Source organism: Paramormyrops kingsleyae, chromosome 3 (genome assembly GCF_048594095.1).
Source record: "Paramormyrops kingsleyae isolate MSU_618 chromosome 3, PKINGS_0.4, whole genome shotgun sequence".
Classification (NCBI taxonomy): Eukaryota; Metazoa; Chordata; class Actinopteri; order Osteoglossiformes; family Mormyridae; genus Paramormyrops; species Paramormyrops kingsleyae.
In genome coordinates this window covers 17,865,112-17,889,811 of record NC_132799.1, presented here as the reverse complement: position 1 = coordinate 17,889,811, position 24,700 = coordinate 17,865,112, and the positions used below count along the sequence as shown (strand labels likewise).

General features: G+C 40.2%; 2 protein-coding genes across 4 annotated transcripts in view; one reads left to right on the top strand and one right to left on the bottom strand.

Moving 5' to 3' along the window:
• The window catches only part of wdr27 (WD repeat domain 27), an 87,432-nt gene extending 71,740 nt beyond the window's left edge, over positions 1-15,692 (bottom strand). Inside the window, exons 1-12 of one of the 2 annotated variants that reach the window (XM_072709758.1) lie at positions 15,660-15,692; positions 14,415-14,623; positions 13,203-13,344; positions 12,643-12,767; positions 11,995-12,108; positions 11,727-11,778; positions 11,573-11,643; positions 11,359-11,473; positions 8,429-8,531; positions 5,418-5,521; positions 3,379-3,443; positions 264-394 (exon numbers count right to left, since the gene is read on the bottom strand). In XM_072709758.1, the coding sequence (XP_072565859.1) occupies positions 264-394; positions 3,379-3,443; positions 5,418-5,521; positions 8,429-8,531; positions 11,359-11,473; positions 11,573-11,643; positions 11,727-11,778; positions 11,995-12,108; positions 12,643-12,767; positions 13,203-13,344; positions 14,415-14,597 (1,205 nt within the window). In that variant the 5' untranslated portion in view covers positions 14,598-14,623; positions 15,660-15,692. Of the gene's footprint in view, positions 1-263; positions 395-3,378; positions 3,444-5,417; positions 5,522-8,428; positions 8,532-11,358; positions 11,474-11,572; positions 11,644-11,726; positions 11,779-11,994; positions 12,109-12,642; positions 12,768-13,202; positions 13,345-14,414; positions 14,624-15,418; positions 15,499-15,659 lie in introns of those variants that run through there. The other variant, XM_023830256.2, reaches the window with a different exon arrangement.
• A 3,305-nt stretch (positions 15,693-18,997) lies between these two features.
• Positions 18,998-24,700, top strand: part of psme4a (proteasome activator subunit 4a) — a 36,401-nt gene continuing 30,698 nt past the window's right edge. The window contains exon 1 of one of the 2 annotated variants that reach the window (XM_023830261.2): positions 18,998-19,485. In XM_023830261.2, coding sequence (XP_023686029.1) covers positions 19,289-19,485 — 197 coding nt within the window. In that variant the 5' untranslated portion in view covers positions 18,998-19,288. The remainder of the gene's footprint in view (positions 19,486-24,700) is intronic. The other variant, XM_023830262.2, reaches the window with a different exon arrangement.

Genomic DNA, 24,700 nt, shown 5'->3' with positions numbered 1-24,700 from the left:
AAAAAAAAATGGTGGAGAAAGGCATGGTAGGGGAGTGCATTTCCAGGCAAGCTCCCACCCACCCTCTTTATAACTGTAAAGGGTAGTGTCCCTCCCAACGCCAATTTTAAGAAGTGGTCGCGTGCAGAGCTGGGAATGCAGCTGGAAGGAACGTGCCACCCGCAATGTGGAAGAAACCAGCCATGAGCCAATCACAATCTAATGTATACTGTTACCTTCTGTTTTTAATCACTACTAGTCTGGATGAATGTTTTCTGCAATACCTGGGCAGCACAGACAAGCTCTGTTCCCCAGAGCTGGCCCAGAAGCTCCGGAGGCTTACGGAGGACCCTGGGACCCCAACTTCCAACAGAGCCACGGTGGGATCAAACAGTGAGGCCACCACGCAGAGAACCTAAAAGTAAAACAGAAACCACAGACAGGTGTGACAACAGGAACAGAAAAAAAACCTAGAAGAAGCATGAAAGATAACAATAAGATGTACAACAGATCGAAAGATGAATAAAGAGAGTAGCAAGAGATGAGCTCATTTAATAGTTACTGTTCAAATCAATAAATATTTGATTTAATCCTTGAATCTTTGAACACACAGCTGTATAAACAGCTACAAACAGTGTAGCCATTTCTGACGAGGAGAAACATCTGTATTGAAACAAAAAAAAACAGACATTAAAAGGGCGACATTGAAATTCATACGTTGAATTCCCATTCTACTATTGAGTAGTATGCATACACAGCTTTTATAACAACAAAACGCTATCAGGGTTATTCTGCAGATGCCTGTGTCCAAAGTGATGTATGAGGAAAGTACAGGATCAGAGAACAGGGGCCAGCCAGTCTCTTTGGAGCGATTGAGGTTAAGGGTCTTGCTGAAGGGTGACAGCTCTCTGCCAGCCATGGGATTAAAGCCAGCGACCTTCTGATCAGAGGCAGAGAGTCCTAACCTGCAGAGTCACATACCGTTCTATTTGAAGAAAGTAACACTACATGCCTATGTTAATAAACAAAGTTTGAGCAGCTGGGTCCTGGCGTTCTGACTTGGCGTATGAAGACACATGAAAAAAAAACGAGACTTAAAATGGAGCCACGAGAAGGAGAAGAGTGATATGGGTGGCGGTGGCTCTAGTTGGGGAGGGAAAGAAGGTACAGCAAGGCTATTTTGATGAGGTTTCATGCATGCAGGATATTTAGAGAACCACAATAATATTGTCTGGGGAGATCTGAACCATCCCCTACAAAAACCAATGAAGACAGATTACGGCGTCTATGGTCCCCGTTGATACAAGCCTTACAAACAAAAGTCATTAGTAAAAAAAAAAAATGCCTTCACTTCACATTGCAGGGTTAGTGTAGGTAGTAGCACTTTCTTGGGTCAGAGTGTCAGCGAGTTCCCCGTTTATGGATTTTAACAGTAAGCCATTAAAAAATAAAAACCCACAGGGAAAAGAGAAAGACTGAACCGCAGAAGAGTCAGTTTTCCTCTGCGGCAGCACGGCATGCGGCCGCTTGTTTCTATAACATGGGCTAAATATATATCACACACATACATATATATATGTATTGAATTCTATGCAAACAAGCTGACCTGTGCGTTGCAGGACAGTTTTGCCCATAAGAACACCCCCCATTTCAGAAACCCAGCTCAGCTACAGCTCAAACTGGAAATAGGCACAGAGACAAACCAGCATCGACAACAAGACAATACATTACATTGGACAATCTTGACGATAGGCTTACTAAATAAATCGAATGCTGAAACAGCCCCCGAAAAGGAAATGAATAATATGGCAGCACCACCAGAGTGAAAATGAACCCAGGGTAAGTATAATCCTGGGGGGGGGGGGGGGGGGGACGGACGACACAGCCTGGTGTCAAAGGAACACCTAATTTGAAATTCATGGCTGGCCTTGAAAAATGAGATGGGAAAGAGCGGAGAGTGAACAGGGGCAACATGAAGCCTCACCAGGTCAGAGAGGTGTGATGGAGTAAACTGAGGTGTGTGACTTGGACAGCTGGACTGAGGCAACTGGGTGATGTTCTTTGCTTGAGCCATATGTCTTCGAATTTGAATGTTATTTCAATAATGGGAGCAAGTTCGGTAGTCTGGACTCAGTCCTCACACTGTGCAGAGGCACAAAACAGCCTCCCAGTCAAAACTAGAAAACCCACTTTTCTTCATGGTGCAAAGCACAGCCCAAGTCCTTAAAAACCTTTACACCTACTGCCGTTACTGAACCATAAACTGCTAATTGCTGCATTATAAAAATACTGAAGGTACAGCATATGTGAATGGAAGGAGGGCTTATCAGCAAGAATATATTTAAAATTTTAGCCTTAGAATAGAGATTCAGCTGTACAAACATTAACATAAATTGACTGCCGTTAAATGGTGCAGACTTTTCACTAACATCCTGGAAAATCAGACAGAATGCATATTCTCGCAGAGCACAGCAGAGGTGGGAAAAAGGTGATGATCCACTGGCAGCTCAAAGACAAATGGGGTTTATAAATAAAAAAAAAACAGAACAAAATAGAAGGACCATGAGGGGTCAAAAAGTAAAGAAGGAAAACAAGAACTAACTAAGTATCTAAAGTAACATAACAAGGAAACAGGGTAACACAAGGAGTAGGATTATAAAACAAACAGAGTCAAACACACAGCAACATGAATAAACAATGAATAACTAAAGAACAGGACAAAGGCAGGTACTTAATACACTGAACACAATGACTAACAAGGGGCAGGTGTGGCTAAACAGAAATAGGGGCAACGAGGGACAGGTAAGGACAATCCAATGAATTAGTCAATTATGGCACAAGAAAACAGATGGAATAAATGACAAAGACAGGAACTAGGGAGCATAGACAAACACTGAGGACTAACACTAGGAAGGACTAGGAATGCAAACACAAGCAAAACAGAATTAAACCAGGAAAACAGGGAAGCAAAGGACTAATGAACACCAGAAAACTAATAAACAATCAAAATAGGTGAGGCTGGCCTCAAACCCATAACAACTGAGTTAAAGCCTTGCTGCTGCGCACTTAGCCCATTGAGCTATGCGGCAGTCCAGGGAGTAGGGGAAACACACAAGGGTCTAGTACAAAGACAGGAGGGAACAGGATGGCCAGCAACACCTAATGGCCAAGCGGGGAAGTGACATAAGAGCAGGGATGGATGGGCGCTGACCCTGACAGCATATGCTTAAACAAGTGAAAGTAAAAAGAACAGAAGGAAGCTACTAAATATATTATTATTATTATTATTGATATCTAGCAGATACTACTGGGTAAATGTGGATGTCCATCTTGAATACAAAGTTTCAGTATGTGGGAAGAACAGGAAGTGTATGCCTGTGAGGGAAGCAGAATACTTACTCTGTTCTCGTCTCCATGGAAGATGGCCCATGACCCAATTGCTGAGACAGTCACTGTTTGGGCGCCTAAGGAGACAAAAGACAACACAGGACTCAAGTCAAACAGGTAAAAGGGAGCATTAGCCAGACCTGTTCCTGTCTCTGAAATCAACCGGTGTCCTGGCCACTTGTTTCATCACTGCCAATAAAATTTACAGGTAACCCAGTTTGAGAGCCAGGCCGTGCTGGTTGATTGGTTTAATTTCAACCCCCAATGGCATTCTTGGAAAAATGACTTAATTGTGCCACCAGTTGTTTTGGGAATCAAAAATCAATTATTAAATAAAAAGTAAATAAAAACTTACTAATACAGGTTATACTACTTACCATTTAGTTCATAAAGGTACTAGTAGACCACCCCTGTCTAGTCTTGTGGGTGTTTACATATGAAAAATGGGAATCGGGTTTAAGATGCTTGACAGCATGATGCCCCAAACCACAGGAATCACGACAACCAACAACAATCGGGTTAACCAACAGCAATAAAATGATCCTTCTTTCCATACAGCCTTCTCAATGCTGCCATGGCCTAACCACAGCTTAACCAGGACCAGGCAAGAATGGCAGCTATAAACAAATATCAAACCAAACAGCTCATATTACTAGTCTTTTTCAGTTCCAGCTTTTAATGGGTAAACAAGAAGAGAATGTTCCTCTGGGCACATTCACATCATGGAATGGTTTGGTGTTGAGGGTTCAGATGTGCATCTGAATTTGAGGGAAGAGCTTTAGAGTGCTCCCTTTGAACTTGGGTTGAGAAAGTTGGACAACTGCTGGCGTGTAGCTAACTGCTATGCTAAGAGCCACACTAATAGTTACACTAGCACCGTGCAGTGCCATCCACTCCTTGGGAACTTGCATAGCTGGTTTGCTTCATTGTGCAAGAAAACCTATGTGTATCGTTTAATATGAATTAGGTTTTGATTGTTTATGCTAGATCCTCTGGCAGCAAGACCATTAGGCTAAAAGTTCAGTTCAAAAGTGTGACTCCTAACCTGCATCCCCTAAACCCGCCTAAGCTAGTAAATAGGAATTTTAAAGCTTTAAAAAAACAAAAAAAAACACCCACACCCTGCAGATAACATAACTAGGCGTAGCTAAGCAACATGAAATTTATTTGCTTGGTTTCAAGTATTGATTACTTTTGACGCTGTGATACTAAAATGCCTTGGCAAAGTGCTGATGTCGTGGAATATTACAGCACAAGATTCAGTTCCTGGAGGCTCACCACATGCAGAGTCTGCCTCATTCTCGATGGATTTTAGACATTTTGCGTGCTGCGGCTGACCCACTAGTTTCCAAACAGCCCTACACAAAGTACAAGGTCTCACATGCATAGAGAGACACTCACAGCAAATTCTTTCCATTCACATTCAGGCCCTGAAATCCGCATCATCTGCATTTGTGCCTCTGTCTAAAACTTTGCTGCTGCCCATCTTTCTGAGCTACTTTCTCTGCCCTTCAGGAAACACTGCCTGTCCCATCCACTCCAAGGGTTCCAGTGGGTTCATAAAGTGGGGGTGGATGGTAAGACCCCCTTACAATTCAGGGAGCAAGAATAAGAATAACAGGAAAGAGTAATGACAAGACAACTGAAGTGAGGTGAATCGTGCAGCGATCCCTGGACTCCTGAACTGGAAGACGCAACCAAAACATAGTGGGCCTACACACGATGGCATATGCCCAGACACACACTGATGGGGTTCTGCTAAATAATGTCTAACAAATTCACAGAAAATTGATCAACATTCAGAGCTATGCCCTCCAGGATGTTCCACTACCTGCCTATTCTGGACTCCAGACTCCCTCCTCAATCCTCTATGGAGTAAGTGGTTGGAAGAAATAAGAATTGATGAATGGATGGATGGATATGGAATATATACAATAATACGATAATATGTAATTTGCCCGTGTTACTATGTGAAACCAAACAGTTTCCACGTAAACACACATTAAAAATTGTGCGCATATGTGCACTTAATAATTTCACTTGAAGATTACCTTTCAGATTCAGCGTTGAGCACAGTTCAGACGTTGCCAAGTTGATCAGGTATAGGGCGTCAGAGCTGCCTATCCAAACGCAGTTCCCTGCTCTGTACGAGGCCCTGGGGAGGCCATAACAGGGATTAGCTGTTAGCACAGACGACATGCATTCTGACCCCGGAACGTGACACTGGAGCTGCTGGTTGCTCTGCTAGGGAAGTATGAAGCTTCAAACCAAGTAGGAATGAAAAGGACTCAGCAAAATCAACTTGTATGCTCCAGTGTACTGGGCCAGTAATGGGTATTAATTTCTCAGACAACGAAAAAACTAAAATGCCCGCTGAAATGAGGAACCTGGAATATTCTGCCAGCTACACTGATCTTCCTTTTCATTCACATGGGTATACACTACACCTGTGACTGACTGGGTTGTACACTTGCACCCCAGCTCAGTAAGTGTGGAGTCTGTGTATTTTTCCTGCGTTGTGCAAAAAGTCCAAAAAGATGTGCATATGGCCGTGGCCAAAAGTTTTGAGAATGACAAAAATATTAATTTCCACAAAGTCTTCTGCCTCAGTTTTTATGCATATACTCCAGAATGTTATGAAGCGTGATCAGATGAATTGCAAACAATTGCAAAGTCCATCTTTGCCATGAAAATTGACTTAATTCATTCCAAAAAACCCATTTCCACTGGATTTCAGCCCTGCCACAAAAGGACCTGCTGACTCTCGTTACCAAAAGTGAGAGTGTTGACAAGGACAATGGTGGAGATCACTCTGTCATCGTGATTGAGTTAGAATAGCAGACTGGATGCATTAAAAGGAGGGTGGTGCTTGAAAACATTGTTTTTCCATTGTTAACTATGGTTACCTGCAAGGAAACACGTGCAGTCATCATTATTTTGCACAAAAAGGGCTTTACAGGCAAGGATATTGCTGGTAGTAAGATTGCATCTAAATCAACCATTTATCGGATCAACAACATCAAGGAGAGAGGTTCAGTTGTTGTGAAGAAGGCTTCAGGGCACTCAAGAAAGTCCAGCAAGTGCCAGGACCATCTCGTAAAGGTGATTCAGCTGCGGGATCAGGGCACTACCAGTGCAGAGCTTGCTCAGGAATGGCAGCAGGCAGGTGTGAGTGTGAAGACTTTTGGAGGATGACTTGGTGTCAAGAAGGGCAGCAAAGAAGCCATATCTCTCCAAGAAAAACATCAGGGACAGACTGATATTCTGCAAAAGGAACAGGGATTGGATTGCTGAGGACTGGGGTAAAGTCATATTCTCTGATGAATCCCCTTTCTGATTGTGTGGGGCATCCAAAAAATCGATTGCCTAGAGAAGAAAAGGTGAGCACTACCATCAGTCCTGTGTCACGCCAACAGTAAGGCATCCTGAGACCATTCATGTGTGGGATTGCTTCTCAGCCAAGGGAGTGGGCTTTTGCCTAAGAACACAGCCATGAATAAAGGATGGTACCAAAACATCCTCTGAGAGCAACTTCTCCCAATCATCTAAGAACAATTTGGTGATGAACAATGCCTTATCCAGCATGATGGAGCACCGTTCCATAAGGCAAAAGTGATAATTATCTAAGTGGCTCGGGGAACAAAACATCAACATTTTGGGTCCATGGCCAGGAAACTCTCAAGACCTTCATCCCATTGAGAACTTGCGGTCAATCTTGAAGAGGCAGGTGGACAAACAAAAACCCACAAATTCTGACAAACTCCAAACATTGATTAAGCAAGAATGGGCTGCCATCAGTTGAGATTTGGCCCAGAAGGTGATTGACAGCATGCCTGGGCAAATTGTCTTAAAAAAGAAGGGCCAACACTGCAAATATTGACTCTTTGCATAAACTTAATGTAATTGTCAATAGAAGCCTTTGATACTGAAATGCTTGTAATTATACTTCAGTATACCATAGAAACATCTGACAAAAAGATCTACAAACACTGAAGCAAACTTGCAATCCAATACTTCATTCTCTAATATATTTCTATATGTCATTCTCAAAGCTTTTGGTCACGACTGTAGAAGCCTCTAATTTGTCCATCGTGTGTGATGGACTGGCATGATGTCCAGGGAATCCCCTGCCCCATTCCCTTTGCCTCCTGGAATAGGTCCCAGGCTCACCATTACCCTGGAAGTTCAGAAATGCATGGATGGTTCGAAACCGCAACCAGTGTCCAGTTTGGGGCTGTTCCTCTGTCACAATGAGATCAGAGCCTTAGTTAGGGTATAACCCCAATAAATACTGTACCTAAAAGAGCCCCTAAAATAGAATTAGCTGTGTCCCAGATTTCCTTTCACCTGGTTACCATTGTTACTTTTGCCATTTTAACCGCCAAGCATGGAAAACACGACTGACCCCTTTAATCAAGCTTTAATGTGAAGTTTCCTGCTATCACCGTGGAAACACACACTGGACCTCTAATAAAGACTTGTACCTCTTCCAGGCCTTTTCTGCAGGCACCTGTGAAATAAAATTAATGTCTTTTTTATGACATATTTTATGAAGGTTTCCTAGAACCTTTAGAACTTTTTGCCAGTGGAAAAGAATGAAATCCACCAGTTTTCTAAGAGACTGAGTAAAATGTTGAACTGACACATGGAAAGAAAATATGTATTTGATATTCTATATCGAACAGGGATTTAACTTTTAGCTTTTGGGATGACAGCTTGGGCATTATGGGTAGTCAGTATGCTAGCTGCTACCTTCAGTTTTCAATTTCCCCTTACATTTTCATTACCAATTGATATATGGTGTTTTGTGCTCATTTCCCTGCAATTAATAACCCTTTAAGCTCATCTGGGTTTATATGTGCATGCAATATTTTTTTTCTGATTTCATCATTTTTCTGGCTAAGGCAGAGGTTCACAACCCCATTTCTTGAAGACCACAGAAACAGACAGAAAAACATTTTTCGCACATAAATCAGACACTTATTGACATCACGTGCCAGAGAAACACACACGTCTGTGATAAAGCGGCATGTGTTGGTGTGAAAAGGTGCTGGTCTCAAACCTGTCCTCTTCACGAACATCGTCAGGCGAAGGTGTGAAGGCCCCGATTCTCAGCACCGGCTTTGTGGTCTCCACCATGTCCACACCATCCTTGCTTACTGGTCCTAGAAAGAAAACCAGCCAGACCACTTGGTCAAGACCTATTTGTACACTTGCCTTAATTAGATCACTACCTAGGAATGACTAAAGCACTGCAATTTATTTTTAAAGTCTTCATTTTAAAAAGTAAATATATGGGCAATTATGAGTCAATGAAAACATTTGTTCTTCTGGTTTATAAGAAAATGTTATTATTTAATATGAAAACTCTCCATCTGTCATTAGTCAGGAATCTGAGTTCCTCTTCAAGTCGTGTCCTGCGCATTTCATAGCTGTCATCATCTATAGAGCTGACTTTATATGAATTATTACATTGAGGAATTAATAAACTCATCAATCGGTGCCTTTTTCCTAATGGACAAACCCTTATAAAAATGCTCCACTTATGAAAATTACCAAAGCATTAAAAATTCTCCACAGTGAATATCCTCAGAAAAGTCAACAGTGCTTGTGCATTAATACCAATAAAGCAGTTTTAATCTTATTTATGCAACATACAAGTTCCTGAGTCATTAAATATGGGGGATTATAGAACAAAGAGCCACAAAGGAATATACTTATTCTGAGTTTTTGTTTTTTTTTTATCTGAAATTTAACACTGGAGAGCTGCAGGCAGACTACAGACAGGATTAATGCCTGTAACAAAGCTGTAATATTAACAAGAGTCCAAGTTGCTTCCTTCAGTAAATATTATCAAAGCAATCTCAGAATCACAATGGTTTCCAAACCACAAGACAATAAAAACTTACATTTTACTATTTTCCTGATCCTGGGTTTAAAGCTTAAACATTGACCTGGGGGGTATTCCAGAAAGCAGGTTATGTGACATACCCGGGTAAGTTTAAGGGTAAGTTAGTGGATAACCTCAACTTTCGGTTCCAAAAACGGAGGTTAACTTTCTGGGTATGTACGTAACCATAGCAGCTTACTCTCTGAAGATAACCTGCTACTGAGCAGGTTATGTTCCAGGGTAAGTTTGTTGCAGAAGGTTACTGAGCATGGCGTGCCCTTTTGATGACGATCCTGTGAACGTGGAGGCATAAATTATACAAGGTTTTTTTCGCCGGGAGAGAGTTATAAGACCGCGTATTGATGTCTTGTCATTTCCTAATGATTATTTGAAAAAGCGTTATCAGTTTTCAAAAGAATCGTTCATTTACTTAACATCTCTTGAAACCGCATATTGCAAATGTCACAAACCCAAACCGCGGGTCTGCGCTTAGCACAGAAAACATTCTGTACATAGCGCTTCGGTTTTTTGCGTCAGGGCATTTTTTGTACAATATGGGCGACGCAGAGCATATAGGAAAGGCAACTGTGTGTAGAGCCGTTCGCACAATATGTCTGGTACTTAACGCTTCTTACACACGTTTGTACAGTGCCCTGTCCATAAAGCTCTGCGTGTTATTAAAGAGGAATTCCACAGAGTGGTAGGTTTGTCCTTTGTAGTAAAATCTATGATGCATATTTAATATATAGTCATACTATTTATATCTATAGCCTACATGTATTCATCCTGCACACACACACACACTTGATACTTCCCTATATGACTTTCTATTTCAGGGTTTCCAAATGTAATTTGGAATACATGTAATACATGTATAGTGACAATAAAAGGCATTCATTCATTCATTCATAATTGGGTGCATTGATGGCACCTACATTCCTATTAAAGCTCCTTTAATAAATGAGGGAGACTATGTTAGATAGATAGATAGATAGATAGATAGATAGATAGATAGATAGATAGATAGATAGATAGATAGATAGATAGATAGATAGATAGATAGATAGATAGATGTCTTTATTGTCACTATACAAGTACAGCGAGATAGCGGAGGAAATCTATTCATAGTATCAATGTGCAGGTAACTTGATTTTGTATCCTTAATTTTTTTGCCTTGTTAAAATCATCAAACTCATTACTTTTTTCCACTAACTATAGGTAATCATTACAGGACAGTACAATGCTGGTTACCACTGGTTGCCCTCAGATGGGGTGAGGGGAGGTGGTGGTGGGCTCCCGCCAGTTAGACGGGCTTCAGCCTTTTTTCTATTAGCTACATGACAGAAAGAATATACTAAATCGTGTTTAATAAATAGTTAAGTGATCGTGTAATCAATTACCTTTTTGCAGAATGTTTTTGTGTTTCATTTTGACTTGGCTCAAAGTTCTTCTGTCTCCAGAAGGATTACACCTTATTAAATAAGAAACCATATATTCCTAGTCGATACACATTGTTATTTTAAGCTAAAGAAATGAATGGCAGGAAAAGTAAATGCTTTCATAGTGATTTAACAGTAAAAAGGATGCGGAAGGGTTATGTGTTTAATTATTTTGCATTATAATAAAAGGGGAGGCGATGTCAAATTTGCAATTTAATACACATGCATTTATTCTGTCCTTTATTTTTCTTTCTTATATATATATATTATATATACTTTCTTTAGCCGATGCAGCCGTATTGCTTTTTTTCATTATTATTGGCTTGAATTCCTCATATGCGTGCATTAAAACTTCCAACTCCGCCTCTGTGAAGTATGCCGCTCTCTTTTTTTCACTTTGATTTTCCATTCTGACTCGTGAAATCGGCGATCAATTGAAAGCGTCTTTATGCATGCACGGTGCACGCGCATTAACTCTGGGTAAGCAATAGGAGGTTGATTGAACTTACTCTTCTCAGGTGTTTTGGAACCGACATACTCATGGTATGCGGGTTTGGGGTATATCAACCCAGAGGTTAAGATTTACCAAATGGTAAGTTAACCAAGCTTTCTGGAATACCCCCCTGGTTTCCACTGCCTCACACCTCTGCCCATTTGACCCACCTGAACACTCAGTACCTTCTTCTCCATATGACCGATTCCTCTGCACCACCTTCTGAAGGTCCAGTTTGCTCACCAAGCGACATTTGTGGTCGTTAGGGAGAGTGAAGCACCACACCTAAAGCCACAGCCAAATAGAAAATGTAAAAGGCTGCAAGGACTTCTGGGAAATTAATAGGTCATACGACCTAGGTCATGTGACCGTATTTATACTGACCTGTCCATCAGCGGACCCCGTAACCAGCTGCTTGGTTTTCTTGCATAGATACACACTGAGCAAAGGAAAAGCTATGGAATATTGTGTATGTTAATATTTGTATTTTTATCATTTGTAACTTTTTTAGGAAATGCCTCACAGAAAATCCCCATACCTGAAAGCACAGAAGACTGATGAAGTACCTGTTCCTTTGCCACATCCCAAAGCTTGTAAACAGAGAGAAAGTCAACATCTTACACAATAAAGCATAACCTTTTCTGTTTATATCTATAGTGTTGCATGAGGAATGCTGTTTCACTGATGCCCCTCAAAAGAAATAGATATATATATTTAACATAGAAAAAATAAACAGTAATATAAATTTGGTACAAGTTACAAATGCTTGGGGTCTCCTTCTTCGTTATTTTAATTGTTTAATGTACCCTGAATGTCCTATCTTCTGAGACAGACACAAGGAAGTCTCCATCCCAGGAGTAGAATTCTGCTGCTGTCAAAGCACCCAGGTGCCCCTCCAGCACCCCCAGAACCTCCATTTTCTGTAAGAAGGACAGATATATACAGGAATAGAGTGGGTTAGCACGTAAACAAGGACAATTCCAGTACAGTCGTCCCTCGCCATTTCGCGCTTCGACTTTCGCGGCTTCACTTCTATCGCGGTTTTTTAAAATACATTTATTCATTAGAAGATTGATAGACAGTGAAAATGATACAGCGCGCGCTCGGTTGTCTGAGTCAATTATACACCTCTGTATTACAATTAAAATTAAAATTACTGTACGTATGGACTGTAGGCCTATGTATTCGAGCACCCCCGCAAATCCTTCAACGCCAGGTGCAGCAGAATAATAAAGAAATAAAGAATCCTACTTCATTTAAATTCATTTAACGCGGTAGAGTCTGGAACGGATTAACCGCGATAAACGAGGGGCGACTGTATACGCATAGTACCACAGCGGCCACGGGCCAACTATGTTTCTGTTTTAGTATGTATGTGAAGAATTTTTCTACAGTGGTCACTGTTAGGCCAACTGATCAGAAATTGATATTGGCTTCCCCAGCAGGGGCCTGACCTTGGTGTTCAAGATGTATATTTTGTTTGCTGTGCAGGCTGCTGCTCTCTTGTTCTCAGGACTCAGTGAGAGGTAGACCACCTTCCCCAATAGTGTGCCAATGACTGTACCTGGAGCGATCAGACCTGGGAGCAAATTTTCACATCAGCAACTGCTACAATGTAAATGGTTTCTACAGAAAGCAACTTATACTGTAACATACTTGGAGCAGTAATGCAGTTTTACACTAGAGGGTGCTCTTCACAAACGTCAGCTAAATTATTTATGCATTTAGCAGACGCTTTTATCCAAAGCAACATTTGAATCAAAAATATTCCGATAGTGGGAACAGCATGCTCTCCCAGAAAGCCACACACCACTCATCCAGCACCTAGCCACACAGAATACTTTGTAAAAACTATTAAAATACGGACTCAATCGATTTGCACACTTTTTTAAAGTTACAACATAGCTCAGTTTTGCGATGTCAATGTACAAACAATACCCCATTTTCAACACAGACATAAGATCATTTTATAAAATTAGATACACTGCACAGGTCACACTGTGCTTCAACATACCCTCCCTTGCTCGACTGTAACATTGCTTTACATCCCATATGATGATGTAATCATCTGAGGCAGAACACAGAATAAGTGGGTCTTGTCCATCTCCAAAGACCACAGCAGATATGTTTCCATGATGACCTACTAGCTGCAAGGGCTGATTGAAAGAGAACAATGAGTCACTGTTGTTTGAAGGCCTTTTAAACACTCAAATCAATTTCATTGTAATACAGTGGTACCTCAGTTCTCGAACTCATTAGAACTGGAATTTCTTAAAAGTTGAACCAACCAGTTCGAAAAAAAAAATACCTAGAGCTTGATCTGAATCTCAGAAGTCAAACCGCGAACGCCGACCTAAGATAACTTGTAAGCGCAGGGAAATTAGTCTCTCAGCGGAAACAAAGAGTAAAGCTTCAGTCTCAGCCTCGCATTCGCTGTGATATCATCGTGCATGTTTAAACTAGCTGAATACATATATTTCGACAGTAAAAATACATTTAGACAATGAGAGACAGTAACATATGCAGTAATTATTATTATATAATAAAATACATTTAAAAATAAAAATGTCTTATTCATTTTTTAAATATTATTAATAAACCATTAATACATTTAATTATAATAATATTGTCCTGCCGAGCAAGGACGGAACGGAGACAAAGGCGCAGACGTCAGGATATCGGGGAATACGGGGTTTAATTACAGGTAAGGCAGGCAGCAGACGGGCAATACAATGACCAGACTGGGAAAACATCCTGAAACGCGGACAAAATACAGAGGACTAATGACAACAACCAGAAACAGCGGATCACATGGGGATTCCACACGGGGTTAACGAGATGACGTGGGGACACATTGTTTTTTTTTTTTTTAAACTTTACACACTGTTTGGATACATTTATTTTCTTACTTTACAAATTGCTGTTTTGATAAATGTGCTTAGATGTGTTTAGTACAGTATATGCTCTTCTTGTTTTATCCGGTTCGTTTTGTGTTTAAATGCTAAAAAAAACATATTTAGGTGTACTTTTTTGGGGCCGGGAACCAATTAATTGGTTTTCCATTATTTCTTATGGGGAAAATTCGATCAGAACTCGAACTTTTAAGGATTCGATCCGCAGTACTGAACGGATTAAGTTCGAGTTCTGAGGTACCACTGTATTTAAGTCAGGCAATTAGCGATCACTTTAAATATGTGCAATTCGCTAGACTGAGCAGGAAAGTTACCTTAACACCAGGGTCGGTGTTGCTGTGAATTCGCAATTCCGTGCCCTGCCATGGGTAGGCAAAGTGAGAGGAGCAGCAGGCAAGCTGGACGTGCGATACCAGCGCGCTACAGGACACAGCAAGCCTCTCTGTAACAACCAGGCACTCAGTGTCACTCAGAGTCCCACGGCTGCTGCCCTCCATGGTCTCCTCCAGCTTCCGCTAACAGTCTGCAGTACAACAAAGTGAGCCACATGTAAACCACGTTTCAGAACGTAAACATCACGACTGATTCGAAGTATGGTTGTTGGCTCACTGTCCCAAGCAACTAAGGGAATCCACCTGCTTCCTACTCTAACCCCTTAATATTTAGTATAGCATGTAAAGGCACATAATTTAATTCCATTTGGATCTTTTCTACAGGTGAATGGTTACTGTGGTGTGACGTAATTTTTTTAAATTTTTTTTTTGCTTATCCGAAAAGCAGAAATGCATTCGATGGCATATAGGTGTTCATTAGCTCTATAGGATATTTTACAATGTGTTTAACTTATGTAATTCATCAAGAATGTTGTGTTGAAATCGCATTTTCATTTGACCTGTATGGGGTGCAACCGCCCTCCCCCGTACCCCCGGCAAAATCGATTTTGGAAAGCTGAGTTTTGGTAGTTTCAATAATGTAAACCAATCGTTAGTTTTCATAATCAGTATCTCGAAATAAGCCAACAGATATTGATATCGCTTTTGTTAATTACGCTACTGTGGCTAACATTATAGTTACGCGTTTCAAACAGATAAATCTGAGGTAGGCTAAATGTTTAGAATGTTACCGTATTAATACGATAAATTGCCGAATAAAAATTTTAATTAGACACTCATTTGACAATTAAAAGGATTAAAGCACTGATTACTTATTTAGAGTTAATACATTTAACAGCTTTTTAAACTGTCAGAACTTTGCCTCTTTTTTGCACGTTTCAATCAGTCTGCAAACGACACAAAACGAAAACACTCAACTTACATACATATATGCTAACAAATGCGTCTGAGACAGCGGATGAGACAGCAGCGGGATCCCGCAGATACTGTTTGGTACGCGTTCCTTATGTTATTTCATTCATACATTTAGAATTGAACATTGGTTTTATGCTACACCTATATCAGTTTTTTTTTTCCTAAAGCCGAATCGTCAACCTAGAAAGTAACTGACTAATAACTCGGATCAACAATATTACTATTACATATAGTATTTGTGTTCATGCTTACCAGCGTGCTCCTGCTGTTGCTTGGAGACAAAATAACAACGGAATGTCAGATGGTTCATAATTCGTAACAAAACATAAAAGCGTTTCGCCACACGGCGGCGCTGCTACCTTTGCGTTCGTTGTAGCAATGAGAAATGCATTTCTACTACTTATCTTTACCCACTTCAGACAAGGGTATAATTTTTCTTTTACCAAAAAAACAGCACGACTTCATACAAAGAAATTACTAAATAAATCAAATCCTAGGAATAATTACAATAAGCACGCGATTCTTGCTTCCTTAAATGTGCAACAGGGGGAGCTCTAATCAATATTATTGGTCAGCTTTAAAAATGAACACAGATGCACGTTAAGGTCTTCACGATTGACTTGCTTTGTGGTTTTCTCCTTCAGTGAAGCGGAGCCTAAAAATATCATGCAATGTAAAGACAAAATGCGGGCCACAATGAATATTGCTTTTAAACAGGATATTTATTCATATTCTATTCATTACTTATTGTTTAACTTACTGTCATTATATTTGAGCTTGGTGATGACTCCATGAAGTTGACAATAAGACATACTTAGATTATGATGCATTATGATAACTACCGTAGACAGGTCTTTGAATCAGTGGAAAGGAAGGGTTCCATTGTGATGAAAACAATAGTGGAAGCCATAGGAACCATTTCCCATCATTTATGCAACGAGAATGTCTGTGTACGTCACTCATGTTAGCTGTACACCAGCCATGCCTGTTCTATGTCTTAGTCAACAAGATTGATTCTGTGGAATTATATAGGCTGCTTTCAAAAGTTTCAAATATTCTGTATTATTCCTGTTGTAATCACTTTTAATATCTCATTTTTATAGTGTGATTGTGTGACTAATATCTGTATGATGTATTTCTTTTCAAAGTTAAAGAGCAATTGCTTGTAGCTCTATACTGGTCATTTATCACTGCATTTGTCACTTTCACCCCTAATGTATGACAGACTTCATCTACCAATAAAGTAGAAGGGGAAAGAGCTGCTACAGAAGGAACTGGACCTGTTTGGTGAAAACCGGAGAACGTGGCTTTCCAGGCAATTTGTCGCTTTACTAGGGTACAGATTACTGTTAGGTATAATTTTTTATCATTCTTTTTCAGAATGTTAGCAATCAGTGATACCAGGAAGGCCATAGCACCTTGCTGGACACCTTAATGGAAATCTGAAGTGATCTATTCCAAGTAGCCTGTCTTGATTTACAATTTTCCTTGTCTGATCACTGAAGGAAAATGTTCCCACTCTCCATTTCCTCTTACACAGGGGAGAGAGCCCTAGAAAGGTCTTGGTGGATTTGATATAATCCTGTTTCTGCCAGTGATGGGGTTAAACCTTTTGGCAAAAGTTTAAGTTGTTCTGAGGCACTGTGCTGAGTACCCAGGCCCTCTTTCATCATACTTTGGAAACGTTAGCTCTGCAGGCAGGATAGGTACACTATCTAGAAACATATGCTGGTGAAAATAAACTGCAATCCAAATAATTATATGGATGGATTTTTGGTTTATTCTAAAAACAGTTAACTCTAGTTATGTACTTTTTATTGTCCACAGTGCTTTTGAATATAGATGTAAAGAGAAGTGGCAATACAACAATTTTATATATATGACGCATGGCTTCCAAGATCAATACATATATATACACACACACATTCTTAAACATAAATGTAGCATTACAAATAATTATGTGGACTGCAGCCTGGAACATTCAATATGCCATTAATGTTACAAAGCAAAAATTGGATGTATTTTTTGTGCAAAAATATTGTTATTAAAAAAAAAACAAAAAGCCCTATTTACATATTCATGCATAAGCCCTTCTTTGAAAAACTTAGACAGCTCTCAAATCCATTGAACTTGTGAGTTCATGCCTGTATTGCCTCCCAGAACTGTTGCTTAAGCTGCGCTGCCATCCAACTTTATATATTTTCTTTTCAATATGCTCCATACGTTCTCAATAGGGTTGTGGCCAGGGGATGATGGTGGCAAAACCTTGATTCCATCTCTTCTTATGCCCAAGGAATCAATGGTGTTCTTAGCAGCATGTGATGCGATGATTTTCCTCCATTAACATTATTTTGGAAGCCATGCATCTTCTTTCATACCAGATCAGTACATCTTCCATTAAGAATTTCACATATGTTGCTGATGTCAGCTTAACACCGTCAGGGACCATAAAGAGGCCTGCCATCTCACTTCTCATTATTCTTGCCCAGAACATCACTCCACAACCTTCTTGTTGCCTCAGTTTGGTGGCCATAGGATGACCATATTGACCATCAGACCCATCCAGTGTAGCACAGCATTCATCAATAAATAAAACAGTTTGAAACTCAGTTCTCACATATATCTGAGCCCAATGTGTACATGCATTGCAGTTTAACTGCCGGCCTCTGGAGGATCCTACATTGAGTTGTTCATGGAATTTCAGGGACACCAGCAGTTTCAAAAATATCTTTACTGCTTGACAGTGCATTTTTACAGCTATCCTTTTAATAATATCAATGTGTTTGGCTGAAACCTTCCATAATGATCCTTTATCAAATGTACTTCTTCTGGATTCTGAATTTCCCTCAGATTTTTTAAGTCTGAGAATCTCTTTTGTGATATATGAACTGGGAATTTCTTTCTTTCCCATATTTAATGAGAACTGTCATTTGCCTAAAAATGTGGAACAACTTCTGTAGGCAGGTTTCTCTTTAATTACCAGCACCTGACAAACTGAATTGCAACACTCTTTACGATGTTTACACTTTATCTGTAGAGGTATTGAAAGAGAAACAGTAGTAAATAGGATCACAATATGATTTTAGTTTTATTACTAGTTTGTTGAAAGGGTTACTGATGTCACTTGCACAATAATTTAGAACGTGGTATATATCCAATTTGCTGTCATCCCACAACACAAAGTTGTTGTGAATTAATGTAAAACAAATTCACGAAGAAATAATAATTTTACATTTTCATGAATTCGACAATATTTCTTTTTACACGTAATTTAACGACGCAGTAGAACAGAAAATGCCTTCCACGAGTAAACATATTACGTATCTTGAGGATTTTTCAGAAGCAATCTAGCTCGTGTACAAGTGCTATTTCTGGTGAGTGTAAATATAGCACCCCTGTTCAGAAATGACGATAACTTAATGCACGAGACAGCTTGTTTATTCGCAGAGACGAAAAAAGAAAATCGTATGACAGCACGAGGCCTTCCTCCCGTTGGCTGTTGCACCATTCAACCCGGAAATAATTCTACTGCGCTTCTCTGATAGTTTTGAGTCATGGCGGAAATGACGACCTCGTCTGGAAGGGGGCGGAGCCTAAGCTTTTCCGTGTGTATGTGTGTGTGCGCGCGCGTGTGTTTGTGGAAAAGAAGTATGAGTGAATGTACGCCTGAGTCAATATAGATAAGAAACGATTGCGATTCCCAGTACCGACACACACTCTGTAGCATTAATCGGATAACTAAATGTGACAAGTCGTTGCTTTAGTTATGCCAAGTAACAGTTTATTAGCAAACTAGTTAATAAAATTAACTTGTGTTCAAGTGGAATACCCTAACTGAAAATAGCGAGCCAGCGAAGAAAAAGCGGTTTGGAATCTATAATATGAAAAAAGACAAGGCTGAAGCATTAGGTTTTGTCCCTCAAAAAGACATTGTCTATAACAAGCTTCTTCCATACGCGGACAAGCTAGACATTGAATCCAATGAAATTTTGTGTAAAATCAAAGGTAATTTGGCCCGGGCAGTCCAGCTCAGGGAGTTATGGCCTGGAGTCTTGTTTTGGACCCGGAAACTTTCTACGTAAGTAAATGGAGTTCGTTTGACGTTCTTTGTGTTCTCCGCGATGATCAGAGTACATCTGTACGCCGCAATATATTGCGGTAATTTACTGCGATATTTAGCCCTCGTGTTAACTGCGAGTGGGCCTTCTGGACTAAGGATTGACCAGGCCCTGGAATAAAGACCATCCGGCAGCTGTCAAGGGAGCGCCTTTGTCAAATTCCCGATTGGGTATTCACTTCCTAAAACGGAACCGGATTTTATAATGATTCAGTTTATTTTGTAAACGATTTGCTTCGTTGAAGACATTTTTGGCTACAAATAGTCATCGATTTACACACACCGAATAAGTGTTTTATTAATTTCCGTGCACGGGTGTCAAACCCGTAGTTTATTACCAGCTAACAAGATTGTTTCTAGTCCTGCAATCGATATAGAATTTTTACTTTAAGGTCTTTTTAATTTTATTATCCTTATACGTGTTGAATGATTTTAAATGTTGAATGATCAATTGTAGTAATGTAGTTTTGAGGCAGGAAATGTAGCCGTTTTGCTAGTTGACACCGCATTTCCTTTGCTGCTGTTCTGGTGTCAGTTTTTTTACACCTCTACAATCTTGCTTAAAATTTGGAATATTTGAGTCACGTGTTTAGAATTAAGAGTTTGGAAAGTTCACATAAAAACTGAAAACGGGGCTTTTTGCCCGGCACAATGAACTCCATTTTTGTCTCCAAAATAGAGACAAAACAATCCGCGGCGTGGCAATATTGGTGTAGTTGACTCAGTGATTTTGCGAAGCTTTTAAAGCTGAACCGTTGTAGCATGATACATACAGTTGGAATAGCCATTGTAATCTATCGGTTTTAACTCCGTTAGTTAATGTTTCACTTGTAAAACCAACCGGAATTGGCTAACCCCGAATCTCTGAACTGTAGTGAACTGTAGTTAACTGTAGCAGTTACAGCAGTGCAGAGTGTCTGTCAGGTCAAACTGTAATAGTCTCAAACTAAGTGCCACGATGGCTACTTATATCGCTACCAGAGATATTGCATATTAAATTTGGTTTATTTCTTATTTGTATGTTACTTTATATTGAAGCGGGAGACAGGTCGCTATACCGTAAAAAAGACACCAGTTATAATATGGTGTTTTCCTGGGTGACAAACACGTTAATTCTTTAATGTTTTGTTATATAGCTGTTGTTTTTTTCCATGCAAGCTTTATTCCGTTTCGGGAAAATACATCCTTTCACTATTCCTTTTTTGAAGCCGCTGAGATTCCCTAAAGCCGTTAAAAAAGCAGATATGTCTCTGTGGTGTTAGAAAGTGCCTGGCATTTGAATGAATGACTTTGAACAATGTTCGTAGCCCTTCTACCCTAGAGCAACAGGCTTATCAAATCGTCCTGTCCGGTCAATAGTTCTCTTAAAGAAATGGATTGCTTAGGAAATTGGGGGGAGGGTGGTGTTAACTGCTGAACTCCTGTTTGGATGCTGAGGTGCGGCCAGTATTTGCTGCACCAACCTCATACATGTGTCCTGCTAACAGGACCAGCTTCTGAGATTCCGCCCACTTTTCTGTTTTTTCGACATACGATCCCCAGTCAACTGGCTTGAGGAGATCTGACTGTTTTCCAGGATTATCCCGTGATAGAGCAGAGTGCGTGACCAAATGTCAGCTTCACATGCTGTAATGCTTATTGCTCCTCATCTGTTTTGGTAAACAGAAATGACAGAAAATAAGTATGTTTGGCTCGTGTTACAGTCGCATGTGAAGCTTTCCATGAGTAACAGGCAAGAGGAAGAGCTCTGCTTGATGAAAACAACACGTCGGCACCTTGCACAATTTGTGACTTGATACTGGAAATATCACCAATAAAACCTGATACTGCATGGAGTGTTGACTAATTATCCTTGTTTCTAGAAGGGGATCAACAAGTGTGACACTCTGGATTTTTCATAATTGAATATGTTGCATAATATTTTTCAATAATTTTTATTTTTTTTTGATCTTCTATGGAGAATGAAAAACCTTATTCAGTTGTAACATCACTTTAACTACACTTGGGGGATATTTATGCAAACCCTACACATAAAGCAAAGAATTTTCCTGTTAACATCACTTTGATAGATGGCTGTTTGTGGAAGTTGTTGGCCGTGTATTATTGTGTGTGTGTGTGTGTGTGTGTGTGTGTGTGTGTGTGTGTGTGTATATATATATAATATATGCGCACACCCAGGAAATCTGTCTGTGCTCCCGCTCACTTCCCATCACACCAATAATTTTCCATTGTTACCAGAATGCCGTATGGTGACCTTCTGTTTTTTTTTTACTATGAGGCATATTATGAGTTCCAGATCAGGATTACTGTCTCACATCCCAGGTCTTCGTCATCCCCTAGTGGTGGATTCTCCCCTGTTTACAGGAAGGACACTGGTCAGGTGTTCTCTAATGCCCAGCTGTCTCTACTGCTTCAGACTGAGTCATTGGGGGTTTACAGAGATGGAAAGTATGCTGTGGAGCTGACCTAGATTCTTTCAGAAACTCGTGTGGCGAAAGGAGAATGGCCCAAGGCGATGAGACAACATCACGCCAAGCCAACACACTCAACAACTGTGTGGTTTCTTTCCTCTGTGCGATTCTCACTCATGTCCAGCTTATAAATACACAAGTTCTTTATGTGTCACTTTTACACTGCATGTTTTTTTAAACCCAAAAATGTGAGATTTAGGCCCTAGTTAGTGTGTGTGCTGCTCACTGGTGAAGCCTGAGGTTTAGACACCAAAACATTGCGCTACTTGTCAAAATGTGGCCTTTTCAATGACTAGATAGGATTGAGGCTTCTATCTAAACCAGTATCCATTTTCAGTAACCGCTTATCCAATCAGGGTCTTGGTGATCCATTGGCCGTCCTGAGAAGTTCAGAGCCTAGGGCAGGCTATATCGTGGAGGAGGTGCTCAATGTGTGTGTGTTCCTGGCTTTGGATCAGGGCCAGGAGCTGGCTCCAAGTTTAACACAACTCTGTCTCCATTTCATCATCACCTCAGCTGCTCTTCACCTTATAATAGCACCAAGGATGTCTTCGGTAAAGATTTCACTTTAGTAATTTGAATGTCAGCTGAGATAAGAAAAAAGACTATTATCTGTATGCTTAAAACAATATCAAACATCAATGTCTTTTCCTATCAGTAATATCTTTGATACATACACTGGGTCTCTAAGCAATGCAGGCATTTTTAAAAAGAATCTAATGGCTTTCTGGATGAATTAGCTTCTTATCGCTACTCCTTCCTTGTCTCAGTGGCACATTTACCAGAATAGAGGGATTTGTCACCTTTGAATGTTTGGGTAGACCGTTAGCATTAGCATTTTTACTGATTGTGCAGGAAATCCAGTACAATGTTTGGCTTTCCAAGTTCACTGAGATGCCGTGGAGAAGAGCTGTCTGCACATATTGGTGTGACATTGGCTGAACAACACCCCTAGGCAAGTTCTGCTTTTGAAAACTTGGGCTGTTTTTGACATATTTACCTAACACTCTGCAAGCTTTGTTGCCCTTTTGAATAAGCAGCACTTGTTGCTGCCATCCCCAATGACTTGGACTGGAAGAACTGGGGTTTTGAAATCCAGTCTTCTCAGATGACATTCATTCATTCATTCATTCATTTCCCCATCTGCATTACAGTCCAACATGTAGTGTGACAGCTGGGTCCCTACCTTCCCTGTATTGTGAACGGTGGTGTGTATCATCTTTTTAGAGCAGACAAATTTTCCATAGTGCCATATCTATTGGGCTTGAATGTTCATGACCAGGTGAGAGGTGGGCAGTCTGCTTTAGTCACGACAGTGACCTGGATCAGATGTGGGTGGCTGCGTTTATGCTTCTAGGTGTTGCCTCCACCCTTCCCATTTTGCCTTCCTTGGCTATTTCCTCTTCTGCTGAAGGTGTTTCGTTGTTGCTCATACCTTAAAAATATGCCTGAGTGTAGCTGCGCTCATAAAAATGTTCACTTAAACAATAAAACTGCTTTGAAATGAATTTCAGTGAAATTATTTTTCACTTAATATAGGAAATAGACTTATTCAAACCAAAAACAAATGTGGTGTTTATTTTCAGTTCTAAGCATTGTTTCTTTTTATAGAAGGTCACTTAATACTACTGTGTTATACCTGAGCTGCTTTAGTGTCTTTCTGTTGCATATCTGTCATGTTAACATTGGTGCAGTTTCACATACATTATAAAGCCATAAAAACCTCCATCTGACTTTTGGAAGAAATAATGCACTATATTGGTGTATTTTTCCCATACTGGTCACCTCTAAAGGGAACACAATATGATTTTGTTTTCTGAATATTCTGAAACACAGGGAATGTACAGGGAATTCTGGTGATGGTATCACTTGTAGAAACTTGCATATTTTCAGGTATACCTAAACATGACAATTATGGGATTGCAAATAAGTAAAACTGTCTCCAGTTTCCTTGTGTGGTCCAAAGACAGACTAATTGGTGCCCGTAGACTATTTTTGTATATGTGTTTCTGTGCATGGTGCATCCCAGCCTTGTGTCCTGTGCTGACTGGGATAGACTCCAGCCTCCTGCAGTGACCATGACCGAGATAATTGGTTAGAAGGTGACTGGATGGATGATTAAGCAGAATGTCAGCTTGAGAGTGCATGGAGATGGTTGCTTTGTAGGGGTGGTACCAAATAAGAAATTAGTTGGGAGCTATATAAGAATCCATAACTATAATATAAAGTTTGACTGGATTGGTGAAGCTGATGATAGAGCCTGGATAAAGAAACTGTCCAGGTGGCATCTAGGTTTGGTTTTTACAGCCCTTAGAAGAGAATGTCTGAAAAGAGTGATTGGTAGTGTGGAGGGGTCAGTGGTGGTGAGCATGCCTCTTTGCCTTGTGCCAGTAACTAGAAGTTGGTAGCTGATGATCTATAGACTAAACGACTTGTTGAAGCTCGTCCTTGGAGTGTGGTAACGCTGACCTATACTTGGCTAAGATAAATTTGATCACTGCAGTGTACAAATGTACAAAGATGATATAGCAGAGGTTGACTGTTCTCACTTACATGAGAAACAACATTGGTCGTTGGACCTTCTTTTTAGTGGTGCTATTCACATCTCGATTGATGTTCTGCAAGATGGTGATCCCCAGGAATTACAATGATTCAACGCTTATCATCCAAGCAGTGTTTTTCATTGGGAGTTGAGGAGAGAGAGA